The 25,863-nt window shown below is 36.8% G+C and overlaps 1 protein-coding gene across 1 annotated transcript in view; it reads left to right on the top strand.

Annotated features, from left to right (window-relative positions):
• Positions 1-5,708: 5,708 nt before the first annotated feature.
• SLC13A1 (solute carrier family 13 member 1) overlaps positions 5,709-25,863 on the top strand; it is an 85,437-nt gene continuing 65,282 nt past the window's right edge. Inside the window, exons 1-2 of the mRNA XM_032753510.2 lie at positions 5,709-5,807; positions 24,536-24,664. Of these exons, the coding sequence (XP_032609401.1) occupies positions 5,709-5,807; positions 24,536-24,664 (228 nt within the window). The remainder of the gene's footprint in view (positions 5,808-24,535; positions 24,665-25,863) is intronic.

The raw sequence follows: 25,863 nt of genomic DNA, 5'->3' as shown, positions 1-25,863 counted from the left end.
CCTATCTGCCAATTAATGTGGTTTAATTGTACAATGATATAAGTTGAGAAGAAAATATTGTTCTGAAAAGTGTATCTTTTAGAATCAATGATAAGGAAAATGGATAAAAATGTAAGTATAAATGTCAGAGTAAATGTTGGTGTGTTTCTTCATGAGGTTGTAGGCACATATTTTCTTTAAATACTGAATTTTCTTCATAAGCAACCAGTTTGAACCAAAAGTCACCAACCTCATATAATAAAAGAAGCCAAGTGGTGAAGAACAGTGAATGCTGTAGCTGTGCCAAAGAAAATTACTGTGAGAGGGCAGCCTGGCTAACTTCCTATATTCATGTTAATAACATATTGTCAGCTAGTCTATGTTTAGGTAAAAAAAAATTCCAAAGATGGGTCAGCCTGACAGGAAGCTGGATTGTGTCAATGTCATTTACTACACTTAAAATAAATTCACCATTAGAATTATGTTAACGCTTTATCTTTTCATTGTTATCAGGGATGGGAGATGCTCCAAAGAGACAATATTTTTGGTGGTAAAAATGGTAGGAGAAATATCAGGGTTTTTTTTTCTGAAAGAGAAAAATTAACACATTTGGACATGAGCAACAGTGAATTTGTAGCAGAACTGAGATGACTGGGGAAAACGTTTCCCTCATTAATTTCTTTAAACTTGTTTTTTTCTAGCTATACTGAAAAGCAGTTTCTGATTAGCTAGTCTGAGTTCCATGGAAGCCTTCTGACTTGACAGGAGTGGACACTTGGATCAGCTGGGATTATAAGGTATTTCTCCATGATCCATTTCTATGGATTTCCATTTCTAAGAGTCCTAGAATCACAGCAGTCACCACCCAAGTGCTGACTTAATAAACGCCATATCCAGGGGTCCTGGATTCACCTCTGAATACACTAAACATTTTCACAAGGATTACAATACAGTTGCCTGTGTCAAGACATGACTGTGACACCAGGTGGCTGTGCAGGGGAGGGGGACAGAAGTAGGAAGAGGAGTGGAGCAACAGTGTTCTAGATATCTGAGAGTACTTTTACTCAACTTCCCTTTTCTAATAGTATGGTAAGTGTCCTGGAGTGTCCTTTCTCTTCCCTTCTCTACATTCCCAGCTCCCTGAATTTTCCTCTTTCACCTCCCAGAGAACCCAAGATTAAAATGTGATAAGGCTCAGCAAAGAGAAAATTATTCCTCCCCACCCTGATGGAGGTTGTGGCCAGTGGTGTCTTGGCTTCAGAGCTGACATATTCTGGCAGGTGCTGTTATTGCTAGAGGGAGGTCTCCCTGTTTAGGAATTTGCTTTCCTTCTCAGTTCATGAGCATTCAGGTCTTCACCTTGTAGGACACAGTTCAATCTTCATCTATTCAGTTAGTCATTTACTTCATTACACTGGAAGAATAATTATTGAAATTGTGGTTAATAATAAATGATGTTACTATAAGTTTTTAGAGACTTGTGTATAAATCTACAGTCTCTAGGGTAGATTATTCTACCCTAGCTAATTATTTTATCCTTTATCTTAGGAAATGAAAGTAAAAATTGATATAGTTAACTGACATCAGCCTGGGAATTTTACTATATACACAATCTACATGCTTTTCTTTCATCAAGAAGACTCAACATCTTAAGGAATAGAGAGGTGAGCAGAAAAAGAAATAAAAATCTAAAAAGTGCTAATGTAAATGACTACAGAATACTACTCAGGAAAAAAGATCATCTTAGTTTTAACAGTATCTAAAATGTTTGGGGATTCAGATCACATATGGCACTCAAAGAGTATACCCTTCACAGCGCAGTGCTTGTAAGTTATGCAATTTATGAAGGTAACCAGAGTATATAATTAAGGGTACACTATGAGTGAGTTTTTGAATTAAGGGCTAGTCAAAGCTTAAGAACAAATTAATGTTGGGAGAAAATCTGGCTTACATTTTTTGACCAATAATCTCAACAATAGCAATTGAATAAACCTGGCATGCACTTTGAACTCTAAAAACCCTAAGAGTGAAAATAGAAACACATAATTGAAGCAAATGCACTGTCTTTTTATATAGAAATGCACCTGGCTGTTTTCACCAGCACAGTAAAAGTGTATACTGAGTATATGCACTTTTTCATCTAAGTGTATATATGTATGAGAACATTTGCAATGGGGCAAATATTTTCCGTTGAAAAGCCATATCTCATTGCAAACCTATATATTCTATTGACAAACTGCTTGAGTAAACCATACTATATAAACAAGGAAGCTAATTAGTTTCCATTTATCGATACTCATAGGTAAGTTTACAGAAAGTATTCTTTGAGTATTTACTTGTACCCAACACTTTACTAGGGACATAAGTGATGCAAAGGAAGTAGTCTGTACTTCCTTATACTCAAAGAATTAACAATCTTACAGAAGATGTAAGATTTACATGCATTATTAAAACAGTAAATAAGTTCAGTCTACTCATAGGCCACAATGTGTCTTACAGATATTATCTATGATTTTCAAACTTTACTGTGCATTAAAAATTACGCAGGGTGCCGACAAAACATGAAGGTTTCAAAGTCACATTTAGATCCAAAAGGGCAGGGAATCTGCATTTTTGTCAAGCACCCGATATTATTTGAATACAGTTGGCTCAAGGACCACCGTGGGTGTGTGCATGGAAAATCAAGGATTGGGGATTTGGGCAAGGACTGGGATTGTTAGGATGGTTTTGAGATGAATCTACAAGGTCAAACTTCAACAATGGGTAGCATTTAAAACAGAGATGGAAACCACATTCTTGGAAGAAGGAAAGGCTTGAAGAACACAAATTTGGGAGTTAACATTATAAACATAAGCATAAGAAACAGACAACCAGAAGGTAGGCCTGAGAGAAGCATGTGAGACAACTGGATAAAAACTAGTTGCCACTCCTCTCAGTTGGTTAGACAACTCAAGCATCTTGGACAATCTAACTTCTTTACTACCAATAAGAAACCCTTCATTTCCTTTGTGCTTGAACCTGAGTTTCATATAATTTATGACCATCCAGAAGTCTCAATGGCAAACCCCAGAACTACAGTCCCTAAACTAACCAAACCAGGTATCTCCATACAAATTCTAGACTTGAAGATTTAGTGCTTAGTGCCAAATGAATATTCATGATGGTAGACCTCAAACATAGCACAAGGAGCATTGCCTTAGGTGCCAGAAAGAACTGGATTCAGATGGGTTGTTTTGCCACTTAGTACCTGGGATATTTTACTTCACCTCTTTGAATCTTAGTTTTCAAATCTACAAAATATAAATAATAATAACAATACATACATATAACTTGTATGAAGTTTTGAAGATTAAATGAGGTGCTAAATGTAAACTCTCTGGGACACAGGATATAACTATAACAATGAATGAATGGACAATATTTGTGATTTTTTTGGTAAACATGTTTTTTAATTAAGGGCTAGGCAAAGCTTAAGAACAAATGAATGAACATAATCATGAACTGATTCATGATTATGTAATGGTGGGATTCAGTTTAGATAAAACATAACACAATTATGATGTAGTGAGATTTATGATTTTCTGTACAAAGAAGAGGTGAAATTTGACAACTGTGACTAATTTGTCCTAGGCATGGAACTAGTTAAAGCATGATGTGATTTGAAGGGTACCTTGAGATATGTATCCAAGGGGCCCCGAAGTCTCCCTTAGAGTTTCGTTCCCCAGTGACTCTTGCAGAGACATTCAGCTCACATCAATCATTCATGTTTAGTGCAAATTATTTTATTAGATTTTTTCTCTCTATGACAGTGAAGAGAAAACCACCGAGGAATAAGAGGTTGGCTGAAGGTAAGGAGAAGGTGAGGCTGTTTTGTAATAATAAACACCCACAGCAGATTCAGCTACCTAGAGCCCAGGCCATAAGAATAGGGTCCTGGAGCCGTCCTCTGGTGAGAAATGAGGACCCAAAGAGAGAAAATAGGGCACAGAAAGGAGGGACTGACAAATGTCAAGTCTTTTCCCTTAGCCTCTGTCTGGTTCCAGTTCCCTACACATAGGCTCTCATTTCCTTTAAATGTCACACAAATGCCTTTTCATTTTTTGGTGTCATCTCACAAAGTAGAATCCTCTAAGATGAAAAAGTGAGGCTCAAATCATCTCACCAGGTAGCTGAAGGAAATCTGAGAGCAAAAATGGTTTCTTCAAAAAGTAGTAGTTTAAAAAAAAAGCATGCAATGAACTATAGAACTGTACAGGGTGTTAATGGAAAAAAATAAGTACTACAACTGGTTTGAGTAAATCAGTTCATAAATTAATTTTAACACTATATACTATTGTTACCTATTTATTATCACTTACTATTTTATTACTAATATCATTTGTAATTATCCTTTCATCTAAGAAATTCAAGATATAATAAGACTTTCTGGTTTGGAAACTTTTTTTTCTGTTTACCATTCTGATTTTCCTGAATAACTGTCCATAATAAATGTTTAGGAATTTAAATTTTTTACAGGAAAAAAATGCTTTCTCATTTACATTAATATGGTGAGTACTGGTGAGAGAATTGTTTTTCTTGATAGAAAGAGAATGCAGAGTTATATTAGTATGAAATTAGAAACAAGACCTAAATGCTAACTATAGATTACATAAGAGTAAGGCTATCTATGTCAAGAGAAATTGACTATAAATTCTACTAGGGCTGGGAATGTGTTTCATTTATATCTAAAGCTAAGTAGTAGTTGCTAACTTGAGGTTTACTGGATCATCAATTTACAACACAACGTGAAACAAACCAGGTCCTTATCCCTGAAGATTGTCAAAATACATCTTCCATATCACTGTTGGAACAGTCTCCGTCTTCCCACGTGCTCGTGTGCACACACCATACACACACACACACACCACACACCACTTGAATGTCCCTAATCACTCATCTCTATGCAGATTCCCTGATAATTATGTAGTCTACATCAGCACAACAATATCAAGTCAAGCCTTCAAAGGTCTTAAAATAGAGGGTTTATATAACACTTTATGGTTATTTTGGTTTCCTATCAAAAGAGACAATAGGGTCCAAGAAATACACAATATTTTGCTTTTAAACAACAGGGACATTTGCTATAAATTTTGTAGAATGCCCTTGCAATACATTGTCCAAGAAGTCCCTTAAAAATCCATCTCTAAACAAAAAAGTTTCCCTTTCACTGTCATACACTGAAATTCCAACTATTAGTTGCTGTTTCAATTTACACACTAAAAACATACTTTCTTAGAAAGGGCTATGGAGGCTGCCTGTGGAGACTCACTCATGGCACCATGACAATGTGGTAACTATTCCAGTTAGGGAGTCTGGAAGTCAGAGGACATCAAAAGGGTTGGAGGTGCCTCATTGTGAACAAACGACCAGCTTCATGGTTTTGCCTTCTCCTAGGCTTGTCCAGTCTGCATTTCAGTGAATATGATCAAAAAAAGCAGGGAAAGAACAGTTTTTCCGTGAAAAACCAGAGGAGCAAATGGTCTTTGATTTCTCATGAAAACTCTTGGGCTTATCTCTTCATGTTAATTGTGATAGTAAAACAATAAAAAATGAGATTTAATTTTAACTTGTGTTGGTCAGTCTAGGGCAGTGAGTGAAGGTGACGGGCTGGAAAAATATTAATCCAAGTTGGTTATTTAACATCTGCTTTATTTGGAGGAGGACACTATTGAAGCCACCTGCTCAGGACAATGAAATTCTTCAGTTACATTCTGGTTTATCGCCGATTTCTCCTCGTGGTTTTCACTGTGTTGGTTTTACTGCCTCTGCCAATCGTCCTCCGCACCAAGGTGAGTGAACCTGGAGAACAGACTGGTAGATTTCCTGACTTATTTAATTGTCCTTTACTAAAACTGTTTGCTGTTTAACTGCCTGGCTCAGAGCTGAATGAACGTTGACACTTCATGCCTAAAGTCAGGATGGTTGTACCTGATGTTTTGTCCATTTTCTCCCTTTTTAATAATTAACATTGGTTCTTAGTATGATTAAAGATAATTAAATAGAATATTCAATCAGAATTGTTCTCTGCCTATCAACTAGATGAGAGGAAGAACAAAAGAAGCACAACCTTTGAGATTTTGCAGTTCAAGTTGTCATTCTCCAGGGAGCATGCACGGCTAGTGCAATCCCTTCCCCTGAGAATAGGCAGCAAAGCAATTGCTGGGGACAGAGGTGGAAGAACAAGGGAAATCCTAGGTCCAGCACAGACTGATTTACGTCTCAGCTCTGTGGCTTGGTCACAGAACTTCCTGGAAATTTAGTTTCCTTGTGGGAAAAGAAGACATTGAAAGCATAGAGTAATTTCCCTTGGTCAATCAGAAAATCTAACAAAGCGTTGTCCCGTGTTCTGATAATTCCAGGTTTTATTTCATTGTGGTGTACTTGTAAGCATTTTTCTGTTTGCTTTTTAAGAGTAGTCAGAGCATTAAGTCCAGAACAATAAGCTCAAGAATGTTTAATTTCTTGGTAAAATGATTTGAATCAGCAAACATTTAATGAGCACCTTCTCTGTGCCAGGCACAAACATCACTTGGTAGTAAGAGGACAGGCTTTGGAGCCAGATTCTCTGCTTCAGGTCCCAGATTTACCACTTACAAACTGTGTCACCTGGGCACGCTACTTAATGTCTTTGTGCTTCTGTTTTCTCATATGAAAGATGTGTATAGTAGCAGGCTTGTAGTGAGAATGAAATGAAGAAACACTCATCAAACACTTATTTGGAGCAGTGCCTGGCACACAGTAAGTGTGCAGTGCCAGTCTCCCTGGGTGTGTTGACTCCACAGGTGGGGCAATTCCCAGCACTCCATTATGCACATTCCCTCCTCTTAGTGGGCAAGAACTCTGCTGATGCTCTCCTCTAACAAGTACTAATCGGGGTTACACCAGTCTGGGTTATAATAGAATCATATTAACTATAATATGGTGGTCCCTCCAGCCTCTGCCAGAAGTCTTTGCCAGTGATCTTGGGACCTCTGAAGGGAATTCATGTGAGCTAATAAAGTCCTTTTGGACACTGTCAAGGCCTCTTCTACCTGCAAAGCTGAAGAAGGGACTGGCCCCTGCTGTGGCATCTGTGGGTTGTCTCCCACCAGGTGCAATCTTCCAGCTGCAGCATTCTTGGCTGGGTCTCTCCTCATGCTGAGGTCTCACAGAGCTACATGGAGGGAAGGGAAAAACTCCCCACCCCTTTTGGTCCAAATTTCTTCTAAGCCCTCAAATTCTTACAGAATTTGTAAATAATAATAATAACTAAAAGACCTAGTCAGCTGTTTTGGGCTTTGTTGGTTTTGTTTTTCAAATTCTGTGTGACTAACCCTTTCCCTCCCACCCTGCCACTCCCACCCTGGCTCCTTGTGAGGTCTCCTATATGAATCTCCGGCAGCCCCATCAGATGACAAATTCCAGCACAGAAATAGTGCTCTATTCTGAATTCTCACCCCATCTCCTTGCCAAGAACTTCATCTAAGACACATTATGATCTTCACTTCGCAACTCTCCTGGTCCCATGAGTCCTCTAGATTTGGCTGAATCCTATCATGACCATATCCTGGTTCATACCTGGAGCCCTGCTATATTTTAATATTTTTGAGTTAGTCTCAGCATAGGTTCTTACTTATGGCAGAGAAAGTAGGAAATTGAACTAGTCAAGACAAATTTAGGTCATGACTACATATCATCTGTGCTGCTCTTTTGACATATAAATGCATGACAATTTGATTATCCTCCATAATTTTCTGAGAAATGAATATAAACTCTTTGAAAAACAAAATGAGTAAATAAGTCAAAAGCAATCATTTCAGTACATGATTCATTAACTGGGAAGTGTATTATTTTTAAGAAATGCAGCCACTGATTATTTTTTCCAAGGTGCTATGACAAAAGAACATTAGGTCCATGCAGGAACCAGGTGTCTGGCACCAAGTTGCATCTGGTGCGCTGGGTTCCTCTTTCCTTTCCTCCTAATCAACTCATTTGTTAAAACTCAATTAATGTTAATGGAGGATTTATTCCTAGTACAATAACATGATTTTATTTTTTGGCCACTTTAAACATATATTTAATCATTCAATAAACTGCTAATTAAACTGAAAGACTATTATTTTAACTGTTGCTTACAATGAAAGCAAATTTTTTTTTAAAGAATGTAGGCCTTTGGAGGGCATAAAATTTAAGGAGAAGTTTACTTTAACATAAATGCAAGTCAATTTACTGTTAACTTTTAGGTTACCAAACTGGAGAAGTCTATGCTTCTAAAGACACAATAGTAGATTAATTAAAACATTCAATGGAAACAAAAATCCAAGTTTCTCTTTCAAAACCACAATTATAAAAAATAATTCCATGTGGGACTATAATCTACAGGATGTACAGCCAACAGACAATGAATTATTGACTGATTTCTTTCCTTCGTTTTCCTACTGGTTATTGAGTTGTTCAATAGACTGGCCTTAACTTATGTCTTAATTCCATCTAAAGTGAAAAAAGTGTCATGAATGAAGAAAGACCCTAACTGGTTTTTCAACGTACTATTAACAGGGAAGGAGAATAGACTGATTTGCAGAGTACTCTTCTGTTTCAGGCATTCTGCCAACTGCTTTCCCCAAATTATCTTATTTAACCTCCATCACAAACCAGTAAACAAGTACAAATGTGCTTCTCGTTTTACATTTGAGGGAACTGATGCGTAGAGACGTGTAACTCACCAAAGGCCACCTACATGCTCTAGAAAGTAAATTTGAGCTTGGGTCCTGTCAGAACTCAGAATTCATGCTTTAAAAGTGATTTCATTTTAGTCTTTTGTATGTTTTTGAAGACTTACTGTCTCATGGCTTGTTAATCATTTATCAACAACACAGGCATTTCTGTTCATGAAAATGCTTTAGGCAGGCCAAATGGAAGAGTTCTGTTTCAACCATTTCCTCAATTGACCTCATGGTACGCAATGTCATTAAGGTAGAAAGTTGCAGTGATTCTAACCACTGAAGATAGGCTTATGAGAACTGAAGCTATAAGGATGTCATTTGCTGAGTGTCCCAGAGCTCCAGTTTTTTAAGCTGATCAGTCAGCTTGTCAGGATATGGTGCCCCTTTTCTCCATTCTTGGGTCCGAATTAGAAATAGAGACAAAAGCAGGTGAGCAGCTTGCAAAAATCTGGCTACATAGATTTTTCCAACCAACTTCTGTCTGACTCTAGAGCCAATTATGTTAATCACAACTGAGTATCTGTGTCTTTATAGCTTCCATGGTTATAATAAATATATTCCTAATACATTGGTGTGAATCTCACTTTGCTAATGAAATTCCATTTTGTTATTGATTTACACTGAGCATCAGAAATTCTTTTTGTCTCTTAAACATAATGGTAATCTCAGTCCTTACCCAATTAGTAGTTAATGATCAGTAAACAAGTCTGGAGTGTAATTGCTTTTTATTTGAATGAAATAATCACACTGAGTTTTTCTCATTTTGGAGAGAAATTTCTTTAAATATTTCCAGTTAAAATCTTGGTAAAACTGGCCTAGTATATACTGACATAGTTTCAGTAATAGTCAATGTGCAACTTTGTTCTTTTTTGACTATTTTGTTAATGTTTACTCTTTTCAGCAGTCAATACTATTTCCTTACTTATTTTTCCAGTTATTGGATTTTCTTTGTAGTTTTATTCATGAAACAAAAAGAAGGCCAGATTTGTTAGAAAAGGGGAAAATCGAACAACAATATATTATATTTGTAGAGTGCAGTTCTTCCAGGTATAGCTATTCTATCTAGCTTACTCATTAATCAGGACCCCTTTTTAAGATGAGGAGACAAGGAAACAACCACACACGTACTGAGCAGCATTTCTTAGCTGATGGGTTGTAAAACCGATACCAAATTTTAATTCTTTCTTCAGAAAATATTTTGGATTTCTCTAGAAAATATTTTATATTCTAACTTTAAAACTCACGATATATTCACTTGAAGCATCATGACTTTCAAAGTGAGAATAGAAATAATAAATAAACAAAATGATACATAATGAGAGACTTATGGTGCTAGATATAAAAATAAAATAAACAGATGGGAGAAATATAATGATTGTAAGGAAATATAAACTTTAAAAAGTGAAGTATCCCCTAGAAGGAGGAAGTGGTAGGTTGAGAAGTTGGTCAAAGAAAATGAAAACGAATGGGAGATAATTTAAAAAGACTATAAGTGAAAGAAGAGGGAGGAGAGAAATTCCAAGAAAACAAATAAGTTTTAAAGAGCCAAATAAAATAATTAAATATATTAACGGAAATAATTGATACTGTTTTAAATGTTGGCATAAAAATATTGTAGGGATTTAAGATAAAGAAGAAAATGCTATAAAGTCCAAGGAAGTGAATATTTTGGACACCAAAGAGTGCAGAAATGATGAAGAACAAGGAAAAAAATAGAAATAATGCTAATAGCAATGTGGTAGTTCGACAAAACCAGAAAATCCAATTTTGATGATATGTTTTTATTTCACAAATATTTTACAAGGACTTTCCCAGCCCAAAGTGTTGTGCCAGGTGAACTGTGTGATCTAAGCAGAAGTTTAAATTGATGTTTCTGTCTTTATGTAGCTTACAGAATTGCTGGAAAGTCATTATATAGTATGACAACCATTAATGGCAAAAGAAGGCTGTACGTAAACACATGCCAAATAATTTAAAGAAATCATTTGTCCTATGAAGGCGTAATTAAAAAGTGGATAAACCAGTAAGGATTCATCATCCTCCAGCCCCTCTGTTCCCCTAACCACATGCAGTCCCACTTGCCCACAACCTGCTGCTCCTTCTGTTTTCTTTATGTCAGAGAATGCCACTACCCTTCACTCCATTCACAGGCTTGAAAGCTGTGTGTCATCTCAGACGAGCCCCCATCACTAATATGGTGTTGCATCTCCTTAATCTAAATCCTCCTAAATCTCCCCTCTCAACCTCATCTTCTCCTCTCTTTCCTTTCCTGCTGGCACTGCTTTCCTCGAAGCTGTCTTTCTCTTTCTTTCATAGGCCGTTTGTTTTTTACACACTTTCCCCTACAGTCTCTGGCCAGAGTACTGTTTTTTAAATGCCAACTCAGTCCTGTTGTGAAAAATCAAAATTCTTCAATGGTTCCCTTTTGCCTATAATGGAAAAATATCTAAATAAAAGATGGTTATGCTGATGGATATTTATGACTTTTCATTTATTTGTCCTAAAAGCCTCCACCACACAGCCCCCAATATCTATCTCCCACATTTGCATTTTCCTCTTTAACAATACTTCACTATTTGCAATTTCTAGAATGCCTGTGATTATTCTTGTCTGTCTGCCTTCACACATGCTATATCCCCCTCCTAGAATGCCCTCTCCTCTTGCCCCACCCTTCTTGGGAAGGAAGGCTCAGGCTGTGATGTAAACAGAGGATCATCCTCGATGCTCTCATTGCATCATGGATACATTGGCCTCCATTACAGTATGTCTTCCATTCTGCTTTATCTTTGTCTCTCCCTCCAGACTGTAAATATCTCAAGAACATGGAGCATAGTGTTTAAATTTCTGTCTCCTCCAGCACCAAACCCAGTGCCTGTCACATAGTAGATAGTTAATAACTGCGTTGAGTGAAAGATGATCTTGCATAGCAGAAGGATGTAAGGCTTTGGACCTGGTAGGAAGGAGAGAATGCAGGAGAAAGAGGTTGATGAAAGGAAGGAACTTCAATAGAGTGAAAATAATGATGAAAGGACAGAACAAGAAGAATGTAGGTGTAACCAGAGGCTGTCCCTTCCACAAAGCTCTTTCTTCCTCCCATAATATGTTTTATACCTTGTTTGGCAACAATAATAATGTGAATGCCCACTGTGAGCCTCATAGCGACAACTAGAAATAGTCTATATCATCCCAATTTTACAGAAGAACAGGAACTCAGAGAGGTCAAGAAATGTGCTCAAAGTCACACAGTCCACAAAGGGAGCAAGAGGATTTAAATACAAATCTGTCTGACTTCCAAGCCCATGATGTCATTGCTTATTTAATGATATTTATATCAGATCTTTAAAAGCTGTGCTCAGATTGCCTTACGTCATTGTTCCTGCATTTGCAGTCACGAAAGCACATGTTGAGGTGATGCCTCTCTCAGCCTGGATCACGTAGTAACCTCTACCCATGATGGACAAATAGTATGAGTAAGAAAAAATTGGTTGTTTTAGACTGCTGAGATTTTGGAACTTTTGCCACAGCATAGCTTATCCTGTCCTGATTAACATAGCATATTCTGAAACATTCCCCAAGTGACTCAGACATGCTACCCTTGGCTGATTTTTTTTATTTATAAAATGAGCAAGGCTCTTTTTAAAAAGTTCCAAATGTTGTCCATGGATAAGCTTCCCCAGATTCACCTGAGATACTTGTGTAAAATCATAAACTCTTAATGTGAAGTGTAGGATGCTGCACATTGAACAAACTCCTCAGGTGATTCTGGAGCAGGTAGTTCATGGATTGCATTTTGATCATATCCAAATGTATAGTCAGGTTGGAGTACTGATTATTTCTGTACCTGTTTCCAGTTCCACTGTGTACAGCGTATGAAAACAATGCATCTCAGGTGCTGGTTAGGTGTGGAGGTTGAGTGGAAAGGAGTAACTAAAAATTTCCCAATAACTGGTGTAGTGGGCCATCAATTGCTTTTCTCTACTATTCATTTTAGCTAAAAACTAACAAAAAAAAAGAAAAGAAAAAACAGCTAGTTATTTCTCCTTGACTTTGTAGTTGAGCTTATTTTTACTCTCTATCTTCCAAAATGAGGATATTTTAAAGCACTTTAAATTTTGCAATTAATATAAATTGAGTCTTAAGAAATCACTGCTGCAGTAGGGGTAGGAATACCAAGAACCATACAAAGCCCTTCAGAGGCTCTGTCAAATAATAATGGTGTTTTTCTTGTAGCACAGAGATTTAGAATGCATGACTTTTCTTCTTTTTTAATTGCTTTGTGTTCTCTTTAGAAAATCAATTGTAGTGATTGAGGTCTGTGATTGGCTCTGCTTTTCTCACGCTGTGCTGAGAAGAGATCGTACCCACATACGTACTAATTCATCAGCCAAATTACTCCCTAATATCAGTAAGTATGCCATTTAAAAAAGGAGAAGAGATGAAAAAACTATATTTTAAAGCCAAACATATTCTAATTCCATGTGGGCCTATAATTTAGAAGAGAACCAAGGTGATTTTTAAATATAATCAGCCACATTTCCTAAGATAACTTGACAGTCAGAACTTTGTGAGGAGGAAAAAGTCATTATCCAAATTGCCTAGTCATAGCTTTCTTTGCCTTTTTCACCCCTTCAGCAAGTGCTCTAGCTGTGCACTTGAGGTGGTTAAGACAAGATATGACTATGATATTGTTAATTGGGGGCTGGGTAAGTGGGAATGTCTGTGATGGAGGAATTCACCTATGCAGGTGGACATTTTAGTTCCAATGCTGTTTGTTGGCAAGAGAGATGAGGGCTGCAGGAAAATTGTAAACGCATTCGCCCACTGGGGCAGGAGTCAAAATATCCAGTTCCAGGCAAGGAGGAGAGAACAGAGAAAAAGGAACAAGGCAAAGAGAAAGACGTTTCTATGCTAAGGAAACTTATGCCTAAGATAAAGATTCAGTGTTTTATAAGATATACAAATACAAACAATATTAGAAAGAACAGAAAGAAGAACCTTACTCACTCAAATATATTACTAACCGTATACTGTATGCCAAGTACTGCTTTAAATGTTGGGAACAGGGTAGTAAATTTTAAAAATATATACTATGATAGAGTTTATACGTGGACAAATCTCAACTCTACTACATGCTAGCAATGTGATCGTTGAAACTTAGTTCAGCATCGAATTACAATATCTGCCCCAAAGAATCTTGGTGAGGGTTAAATAAAATGTCATGTGGAGTGCCAAGTGTTGTATCTGGCACATGATAAGCATTCATGAGTATTACTTGCCCATCCTATAGTCATAAGTCAGAAAACAGATTTATCTGTCTACTTGGCAAATATTTTCACATCTTAAATAAGTTTTTCTATACATAAAGTCTATGATCAACAGTCTAGATGAGGTTTTAGACAATTAGGATCCTCCTTTCCCAAGCTCATTCTCCACTGGAGACACAAAGCAAATAAAGATCTCTGTAGATCAGAATGAGACAGAAAAGCAAACAAGTGGCATGAAGGTGGAAACCTGTGGTTGAAAGCACTCCCATGCCATTCAGGGGCCAGAGTCAGGTTAAATGCCAGAAACTAAGGGCTGGAAAATGGTTTTCTCAAACCTATGAAAGACAGAAAGAGCTGGATTGATCGCTGGCTGTGGTGGCTCAAGGAAGCAAACACTGCCTAGCTTCCCAGCCGAGACCTCACCCATACTATCCAACTCAGCTAGATGACTGGATCCATGTTACGCTGGCAAGAAAAGAACTCTAGGGTGTCAAGATAAGACCCATCTGAACCAGGAACTAGGAACTGGCTGGAAGCAACTGTAAAAGTGCTAGATCAGAAACAAGGAGTGCAGAAAAAGAAAACACAAGAATAAAGCTACCATTCAGAATAAATTGAAAATAAAATTTCAAAATACAATAAGACACTAGAGAAAGACTAACAAAATCCGCTCAGAAGAAATGAAAATAATCGGGGAAATCAACAAGTTAGGAAAGGAAAAACCCAAAAAAAGAGAAACAAATTATTTTTCAAAATATAAAGCAAGAGCAGGAGAGTATAAAATAAAACTAGTTAGATATCCTGGAATCTTGTCACTGAGATTAAAAAAACAAACAAAACCCTCAATAGATGTGTCATGTTTGAGGCTCCTGGGTGGTCCTAGTTAACCAGCTTCCCCAGGGACAACTTCTCCTTTTTCATTTGATTCGTGTCAAAGATGAGTCTTAGACACTCTAATGCTCAACAGCTTATTCTCAACAGCTTCTCCTTTTTCATTTGGTTAATGTCAAATATGAGTCTTAGACAGCTTATTCTAATGCTCAACAACTTATTCTGACTTTTCCAAGGCGAAGATGAAGAGCAGGCCAGTGGCATGGGCCAGATGCAGTCAGATGACTGACTGACCAGGAGGGCCTCTGTCCGGTGACCAATCTCAGAATTTAAAGGACCCTTCCCCCTTACTTATGCTTGTACTCAGCCCAGGTGAGTTACCAGGCATTTCTCTCATAAAGGGAGTTTAAACAATTCTTGAAAGAGTAAGCCTTTTTTGTTTATGAAAGTTGCATCCGAGGTAGCCTTGTCTCCTGGAAATCCCCAGGTCAAGGTTGGAAATCCCCAAGCCAGTTTGCATCACATTGCTAAGTGACACTTAGTGTCAACCCTACTATGTGACATACTGCTAAGTGACATGTAGTATCAGCAAGATGCCTGAATAAGCCTTATGGCTATCATTAATCTTCTAACCAGGGTATGTCTCTTATAGTATACTACAAGATGAAATAAACTTTAAACTGAGTATCCTTGAAGATATATTCAGTGAAATGAGAAAGAATACTAGGAATTTACCTAAAATATCAGATAGAATATAAAAGGATATTTTTAAGTGAGAGAATCATTTGGAGAATGAATTCAGAGCCCCAACATATGTATAAAAGACATTACTGAAAATGAAAGACTAGAAAAGAAGTCATATTCAAAGCAATAATTACTGAATTCTCCAGAAATTTTTTAAAAAGATGAGCTCTCAAATGCATTTGTAAGCACAAACAACTTAATTAGATATTAGTCCATATTTAGGCACATCATGAACGAGACTTCAGATAAAAATAAGGTGAATTTTTTAAAGCTTCCAAATAGAGAAGAAAAAAATCTCCAAAAGGACTATAAGTAGATAAATTTTTCATTTCAACAATAATGAAAACATCTAATAAATATATAATAGACCTTTCTGGAGAAATCCACAAAATATAGAAGAAATTTAATAGACACCTAAAACAATAGAGAAGTTCATAGATAAAAATACTTAAAGCTGTATCTTACTTCATAGATTCTGTGTAATTTGAATGAAAATCTGAACAAAATTTTTACAGCTTGAGATAGTAATTTTAAAATTCAAGAGAAAGGGCCGGGCGCGGTGGCTCACGCTTGTAATCCCAGCACTTTGGGAGGCCGAGGCGGGCGGATCACAAGGTCATGAGATCGAGACCACAGTGAAACCCCGTCTCTACTAAAAATACAAAAAAATTAGCCGGGCGTGGTGGCGGGTGCCTGTAGTCCTAGCTACTTGGAGAGGCTGAGGCAGGAGAATGGCGTGAACCCGGGAGGCAGAGCTTGCAGCGAGCCGAGATCGCGCCACTGCACTCCAGCCTGGGTGAGAGAGCAAGACTCCGTCTCAAAAAAAAAAAATCCAGAAGAAAGAATGAAAATCTAACACTATTAAGGCAATTTGAAAAACATATAAGATGAAGGAGTTGTCATACAGATTGCAAACCTTGTTGAAAAGTTAGAAATGTTAAAAGAGCATAATTCTGTAAGAACTTATTTTTAGAAGGCAGCAGTGGGAGAGGGAGAGGACAAAATAAAGAGACCAGGAGCTTATGTGTCTGCATTTGAGAACTTCAGCACAGAAAATATGTAGCAACATGAATTACTAGGCAAAAATGAGCTCATTCAATTTAAAAAGCATGGCACTTTGGCTATTCATTTTGAGAAAAAAAAATGTGTTAGATTCCTATACAAAAATATTAAAGCTCTACACTTGAAAAAATTTTAATCTTAGAAAAAATATGGAAATATATAACGTAGAAAGATTTTCTTATAAAATATGGTAAAAACATTAAACAACAGAAAAGAGTTTAAAATCACTGCATTAAAATTAAAATCCTTCTGTCAATTAAAAATACAATAAAGCTAATTTCATAGACAAGCCAGAGAGTAAGAAAAATGTTTACAAATACATAGTTTATAGAGAAATAATATTAAGAATCTAAAAATAACTCCACAAATCCATGAGATAAAAGAAAAAATAACCCAACAGAAAAATGAAAAAGAACTATAAATATATAATTTACAGAAGAGAAACAATTATGTTCAATAACTGTGAAAATACTTCACTGGTATTCAAGAACATGGAAATTAAATAAGAAGAATTTTTCTTACCATCAGATTGTCAAATGAATAAATTAATTCAATATACCAAGGATGGTGAAATGGAACTTCTGAACATTGTAGGTGTTAATATAAACTAGTATGACCATCTCGGATAGCTTCTTAGTCAATTTTCATACTGCTATAAAGAACTGCTTGAGACTGGGTAATTTATAAAGGAATGAGGTTTAATTGACTCAGCATGACTGGGAGGCCTCAGAAAACTTACAATAATGGTGGAAGGGAAAGTGAGGCAACTTCTTCACAAGGCAGCAGGAAGGAGAAGTGCCAAATTAAGGGGGAAGAGCCCCTTATAAAACCATCAGATCTCATGAGAACTCACTATTATGAGGACAGCATGGGGGAAACTGCACCCATGATTCAATTACCTCCACCTGGTTTCTCCCTTGACACCTGGGTATCATGGAGATTACAATTCAAGATGAGATTCGGGTGGGGACAAAAAGCCTAAACCATGTCAGATAGCAAATGGGCAATATCTAGTAAAGTTCAAATGGACTCCTTCCCGTTTGAAGTTCTGATGCTAGTTTTCTCCACTAGCCAAGAAAATCTATTTTCCATAGACATGCATGTGGAAATAGGTACAAAGATGTCCACAGCCTTATAATAGTAAAAAATTGGGGAAAAAATCCAAAGAAACATCAGTAGAAAAACAGACAAATAAATGGTAAAATATTCATAAAAACGAATACTATATCCATTAAAATGAAGTAACAATAAAACTACATGTATCAACATGAATGTATCTGAAGTTCATAAAATATTGAGTGAAAAAAGCAAGTTGCAAAATGACATATAGAGTAAACCTTATTTAATTTTAAAACCACGTGTTATTAATGTATTAATGTCTGCATGTAGTATAATCACAAAAACATGAATGGAAAGGATACAAACCACATTCTAGACAGTAGTTAACTTTGGGAATGGTGGAGAAGAAGGAAATGAGGGAGTGGTCTTTAACTTTAACATCAGTCTTTAACTGAATATGGAATGTTTTATTTGTTTAAAAATAATTTAAGCAAATGTGGCAAAGTGTCAACATTTGTTAAATATGATAAGGTGTACAAATACATTTGTTGTATATTTTTACTATGTTCTAAATATTTTATAAGTTTGAAAATGCTTTTAAAGAATACACTGCTAAAAAGCTTCTAATACATATATTTTTTAATGTGAGGGACCAGGAACTGCCCTTACTATAATAACTTCATGTCTCTGGTAGTGTGAGGAAATCTTATAATAGGAAAGACAGAGCTGCTATGAATGAGCCAAAGAGGTGCAGTGTATACACACAGAGCAGGTATCCAGGGTTAAGTGACATGACATTTCACATGATCTAATGGAATTCCACCTGGTTTCTACACAACTGCCTCTGTCAGGCTAGGTGTGACTTGTTTGCTGTACTTCTTGATGTAACTTTTGGGAGTGATAAGAAGTACAGAGATTTTTAAGTAGAAAAGTAGTATTTTTGAGGAAGTCTTCTGGACTTTTTTTTTCCCCTCTTTTCTCTTTCTTTATTTTGAGAAGGAATCGTGACTTTTTAAAAAAAATATTGTAACGTCAGTGGTAGTCATAACTGTAAATCATTACAGTATGTCCTTCATGATAAATAAATAAGATAAAAGTACACATTATTTTTGTTGCTATCATTCAGCTTAAGAATTCATAATACTAAAATACTTCAGAACAAAATGTGATTAAAACGTTTACTTGTTATGGTTGCAGAGTAAGTTTTAATAAAGATATCAGATGTCTCAGCAACTTCCAGCAGACTTGGGGGGTAGGTTGTGGGGGAGGAAGGATTCACTCATACTCTTAATTGACAACTGGTCTTCTTTTATTGCTGTTTTACCATTGTTCTCTTGAGGAGATAGTAGTAGTAGTGATTGTGTGTGATGGTGGTAAACAATTTGTGGTGGTTTTGTTTCTTAGGAGTAGGAAGACTGTTAAGAAGGTGAAGAAAAAGAGGAAAGAGACAAATTTGGAAGAAATTTACAGGAGACAAAGATAATATAGCTTGAAACAATTGGTCACTCTATGAATTTCTAGTGACAAAATGAAGCTACTTTATGTTCTACTTCAAAGCCAGTCCGAAAATCAAATATGTAGGATCTCTTTTTAGTTGCAACACAGTTCCACAACTTCTGAGTAGTTTTTTTCTTCATCAGAAGAACTTGTCCACCAAAAATTACTCACCCTCGTATTCTTTGTGTGTGTGTGTGAATAGATGTGAATAACACAAAAGAAGAAAATGGTTGTTTTGTTTTTCTATCTCTTGTACTTTTCTTCTTCTTACCAAGATTATTCACAGATCTTTGATTTTAAAGTAAACAAATAACCCTATATACTTTAATAGGATGGTTTTAAAAGAAAATACTTGGTGTTGTGTTTGAATTAACCTTCTGCTATTTAATGCCTAAGGACTTCGAAGGGAAATAATGCTTTCCTGCATTCTTTCACAACCCCAAGCATGACCAAGAAAAATCACACAATAGAGAAAATGAATTAGAGGAAGGAAGCATTCCTGGGATGAACCCATCAATAGGATGCTTGTTTAATTTATCAGCCAAAGAGGGACACTTTTGAAAATGAAAGGAAATACTAACGAGAAAGGAAACTTTACAATAACACTGTCCTGAGAAAATTGGGGCAGATGGCTATCCTACCCATTAAAGAGTACTCAAAAAATCCTAAAATTTGTATTGAAACAAAAGACCCCAAATAGTTAAATCAATCTTGGACAAAAATAACAAAGCTGGGGGGGCATCACACTACCTGATTTCAAAATAAACTACAAAGCTATAGGAACCAAAACAGCATGGCAGTGGCATAAAAACAGACATGTGGACCAATTAAACCATAGAGAAGCCAGAAATAAATCTGTACATTTACAGCCAACTGATTTTCAGCAAAGGTGCCAAGAACACATAATGGGAAAAGGAGAATCTCTTCAATAAATGGTGTCAGTGAAACTAAATATCCACATGCAGAAGAATGAAATCAGACCCATATCTCTCACTATATGCAAAAATCAACTCAAAATGAATTAAATAATTAAATGTAAGACCAAAAACTATGAAACTACTGGAATACAAAACAGGGGAATAGCTCCATGACATTGGCCTAGACAATGATTTTTTTGGATATGACCTCAAAAGCACAGGGAACAAAAGCAAAAATAGACAAATGGGATTATATTACACTAATAAAACTTCTTCACTGCAAACAAAATCAAGAGTGAAAAGACAACCTATAGAATAGGATAAAATACTTGCAAACTATTCATCTGATAAGAGATTAATATCAAAAATATATAAGGAATTCAAACAACTCAATAGCAAGAAAACAAATAACCCAATTGAAAAATGAGCAAAAAATTTTGAATAGACTTTTCAAAAGAAGGCATACATATGGCCAACAGGTACATGAAAAAACGCTTGACATCACTTTTCTGGAAAATACAAACTAAAACCACAGTGAGATATTATCTCACCCTTGTTAGAATGGCTATTACAACAAGTGTTGGTCAGGATGTGAACACTGTTTGCAGAAATATAACTTAGTACAGCCATTATGAAAAACAACACAGCATTCCCTCAAAAAATTAAAAATAGAACTACTGTATGATCCAGCAATGTCATTACTGGATACATATCCAAAGGAAATGAAATCAGTATGTTGAGGAGGTATCTGCACTCCCATGTTTATTGCTGCACTAGTCACAATAGCCAAGATATAGAATCAACCCAAGTGTTCATCAACAGATGAATGGATAAAGAAAATATGATATGTATACACACACACACACATGCACATGCACACAAACACACACATGGAGAGAGAGAGAGAGAGAGAGAGAGAATGAAATACTATTCAGCCATAAAATGAAGAAAATCCTGTCCTTTGTTGCGACATGTATGAACCTGAAGGATATATGTTAAATGAAATAAGCCAGGGACAGGAAGACAAATAGCACGTGATCTCACTCATGTGGAATCTAAAAAAGTTGATCTCATAGAAGTGGTGAGTGAACTTGTGGTTTCCAGGGTCTGGGGAGATCAGGTGTCGGGGTTAAGGAGATGTTAGTCAAAAGATAGAAGGAATAAGCTTGGGAGCTTTATTGTACAACATGGTGACTGTAGTTAATAACGTTCTGTACTCTTGAAAAATGCTAGAAAGAGTGGATATAAAGTGTTCTCAGCACAAAGATAATAATGATGTGAGGTAATGCACATATTAATTAGCTAGACTTAGTCATTCCACTATGCATAGATACTTCAAAACATCATGTTGTACATGATAAATACAGTACAAACAATTTTACATGTCAATTAAAAAATAAGGATTTAAAAAAAGAGCACTCAGAGGGGAATAACTCTGTCTTCCCCCTTTTCCAGATCTTTGGTTTTCTTCAGATGTGAAAAAAGGGGGCAATTTCCACAAATTCTGGGAAGGCAGCTATCAAAGACAGTGCAGATATGGTGCTTTAGCTAGCTGCAATTATAATCCACTGGGACTCCTATGAAAAAATACAAAATGCACATATGTGTTCAGGGTAAACTCCATGATGAGACATAAATTTGACTGCAAATCAAAAGGTAGACAAGTTTTCCAAATGGGTTATAAATCCAGAGATTCAGCTTAGGCAAAAGGAAACTACTTGGAAGCAAGTTTCTGGAACCAGATTCAAAGATGAAAGAGGTCTGGAAAAGGGTGTAGCCCTGTGCTTCTCAAACTTTAACCTAGATAAGAATCACCTTGTGAGCTTGAAAATGCTGATTGATTCAGTGTGTCTGGGGAAGGGCTTGATGTCCTACATTTCTCACAAGTGGCCAGATTATGCTGACGCTGCTGGCTCATGGACCAGGCAGAGGGGCAGAGAGGGGAGAAGTCCAAATGCACAATCTAAGTGTTGATTCTTGAATGACAAAGCAATATTTGAAAGGCAGAGCAAATAGGCAACCTTTTTCCTACCAGATATTTTACTAAAATGCTGATAAAAGCTGACGAGGTAAGAGAATGAGTGAAATAATGTAGTAGTACTGTATAGAACTGAAGAGATACAAGTCAATCTCTAAAGGTGACCCTGGAGAACTGTTGCCATGGAAGAATATGATCCCAATGTTACCAAATATCTCAGTTTGTAAAGAGAAGGCAGGAATTCAGACTTTATTTTTTAACATTAAATCTGCTGATTTGTAAATCCTGACTCAAATTAAGCACATAGACTTATAACACTGTGAATCAAATATATAGAATTGCCGTGCTAGACTTGGCCATCAGCTTGCGACTGCTTCATCCAAATGATCAAACACGGTCAAAGGGTCTAGAATGTGAGCACAGACAGGTAGAAACTAGCACATAAAGGATCTGGGGGCTTGTTGGTATACCAACTCACTGAATACTATGAATTAGAGTTCAGAGAAAGGGATGCATTATGAGGAGAAAGGATCAGAACTCAAATATCAAGGAAGTGTGTAAAGAAGATTCTTTGGGTATAGAAAATTGATGTCAGGAGGTGTTGCGATAAGACATTATAGTCAAAGTCAAGGTGGGTTTGAATGCAAAATGAGGATTCTTCAATTGTTTTCAATAAACAACTAAAAGTCACTGACTTTTGGTTGATTTCAGTCAGGGCTGAGCCACTTAAAATATGGAAGTAGTCTGGGCCAGGTAATAATGTGATTCTTGAAATTTTGCTCTTTATTCTGTCACCAAAGTTGTGCCATCTTAGTGGACTATGACTCTCCACCCAAAGGCCCATGTTGACATGGATGTCGACACTTAAGGCAGGGGGTGTAAATGGTGAACAGAACCAGCTAGCACCATGTATTCTATTTATTTTTTGATGTTTTAGCAGACCCTTATAGATTGGTGCTCCAGATAGTTGTCAGGGTGGCTAGACCTGTAATCTGGCTTTATGCAAGGGAATGCCAAATGAAAACTGGATTCTTGGAAAGTGACCTGATATTGGAATAGTCTTGCCTGCAGTGGAGGAAGTGGGTGGAGGGGCAGATTTGAGAGATATAATGACCGGGGAATAAGTAGGATCAAGATAGTGGCTAGTTGTAACAAGAGAGCAAGATTAAAAGTGATCCATTTTATCTCTGCAACCTGGGTTCTTACAAGCATGATGGAAAACATAAAGTCATAAGAGGAACTTTCAGGCTATCCATGTGTTCTCATTAAGAGAAAATGCACAACCTTTCTTCCATGCTGGCATTTTAATTTAAGCTAGTATTCACAATTCTCTCTAGAGCTGTTTAGGAAGATCCATTCAAGGCTCAGCTTTGTTTTGTTGTTTTATTGTTTATCAAGATGGTAGAAGCAGACTCTGTATGAAACTGTCAACATCAAAACACTTTCATTCTTTCTCCTTTAAATAGATAACACAATAAAGGTATTGCCTGATCGTGGCTTATTAAGGATATCTTAGAAACACACTGGAAGTGTAGGGATGCTGGTCAAGTAAATTCCAAGCCCCAAGGACTCACCCTGAGGCAGGTCAATCAGACAGCAGTAGTGCTAGACAAAAATAAAAGCTTAAATAAATAACTTCATTCAACCTAAACATCAGTTTTTGTAAATTTTTCAAACGCAACTCAGAATTTGCAGAGAGTAAGCACTGTGAGATCGAAACAGCACCATTTGATAGCTGCTAACCTTTACTAAAGACTTAGAACATTCCAGGTGATTTCATACCAAAGTTATCTACATAAGTTAAATATAATGATAAATTTTGACCATCTCTTAACAATGCCCTAAAACATGAACCTGTAGTTTTATACTAAGCAAAGCAACAGATTCTATTAAGAGTAGCATTCAGGCTCTTCCATGCCACACAACTTGTCATATCTTTTGTCTGAGACTCAGTATGGCAAAGGTTTCTCCTAGGTTGGTTTTCCCCTTTTAGTTAGAAGGAGAGGAAGGCAGGAGTGCTTGGATCCCACTCAACCAGGCACCAAGGAATGAGTTAAAAGGCAGGTGTCCTGCCCCCAGGGGAAAGGCCGTAACTTGGCTATTTCTGTACTCTGGAAGTATGGGGGAGTGCATTTTATAGGCCAAAGGAAGGTGAGTACAAACAGCTATACACATTAATATGAGTAAGAAAATGGACTAGATGATGTTATCTATTTTGAGGGAAATGTGAAATAAATGTAATGAAGGGGATTTTTTTCTGTCTTTCGTTTTTTATGTTTATTAAATTTCGCTTCTTAGAACTTCTAAGAAATGAGTATTTGAGGGCAACTCAAAGATGCAGAGGTCTTCGGATCTTCTTACGTTCTCTGTGACATGGCTCTATTAAGCAAACATGTTTGTGTTTGAATGTTGACTTCTCCAGCCTCATGATATCACCTTTTGCTTTGCATTTGTTCTTACCAGGAAGCAGAATGTGCCTACACACTCTTTGTGGTCGCCACATTTTGGCTCACAGAAGCATTGCCTCTGTCGGTAACAGCTTTGCTGCCTAGTTTAATGTTACCCATGTTTGGGATCATGCCTTCTAAGAAGGTAAGTCCTCTTGCCAATGTCATAAGTTGATTTCCTGTTTTGTACTGAGATTTCCATTGAGAAAAGTTATTTCTAAAGGGAGCAATCATCCCGTTGGTAAGGTTCCACATAAGTCCCCCAAACTTCCAACTATTTCTCCTCTCTGGCATTCTGCATGTGTGTCCACCTTCAAAGAACAAACACAAGCTGCAACTTCTTGAGTCATGCATGTCAGTGGGAGAAATGTATGTCCCCTCTTCTCTCACTCACATCTATGCCTAGTGCCTCCCTCTCAAAAACAGGGAAATTTGTTGACATCCTCCATAAGCTTTTTATATTCAGTAGAATTCAGCCTCATGGTGTTGGAAAAACAATTTTGTTTTTAATGAAGAAAGTTTGCCTGTTTTCATGTCCAGAAACCTGCCATTTCAAAAGATAAAGCCAAACTAATGTTCATGTATAGCTCCATTTTGTTCTTGCCGAGAGGAGTTTATTCATGCTAAGAGGTGTTTATTGGTTCTATACGATCTAAGCGTACCCATCTGAAGAAAGTGGATTTGGTTTCCCAAATGCATTGAAACCAGTTTCCAGCCACCCAGCGAACAACTATTTAAACCGCAGCTGAAACAATCTCAAGAAAGATGTTAAGTTCGAGATGCCAGTCAGTGCAATTTATCACCTTTGGACTTCTATCTTCTGCCTGGGTCTAACATTGCTCTCTTGAGGCCCACCTGTCTTTCATTTTCTTTTTAACTAACCTTTGATTACATTTCTTCCTGTGAAAGGAACGGTTCCCTTCTTTATTTTCATGTCCTTCTTCCTGATTTTGGAGCCCCCGTCGGATCTTTTTGCACTTTTTATCCTCTTTGATCCTCTTTTCTTATTGGGTTTTCCCCTCCCACCTAACCTGGAGTCTTTTCTTTCTAATGGCCATTGATTTGGAAGAGTGGCCAGGGGTGTACTTCAGTTCCTCTCACCTCCAGGCTGACATTCTGCTGCCCCATGGAATCTCAGAGCTATAATCTATTAAGCTTCTTAAATGCTTAAACATGCTATATGACTTTCAATATCAGGAATAAAAAAGGAAGGGGTTGATGAGTTGTTAAAAATAAGGTGTCAAATTTTTAGCCCCTGTCCTATGGGCTTGGTTGGTTCTGTGTCCAGAGATAGGTATGTTTAACAGTTATACCTTTGTCTCTTATGGTTTAATAACAATAAAA

Source organism: Hylobates moloch, unplaced genomic scaffold (assembly GCF_009828535.3).
Source record: "Hylobates moloch isolate HMO894 unplaced genomic scaffold, HMol_V3 SCAFFOLD_1, whole genome shotgun sequence".
In the NCBI taxonomy this organism is placed as follows: Eukaryota; Metazoa; Chordata; class Mammalia; order Primates; family Hylobatidae; genus Hylobates; species Hylobates moloch.
This window is presented reverse-complemented; position numbering and strand designations above follow the sequence as displayed.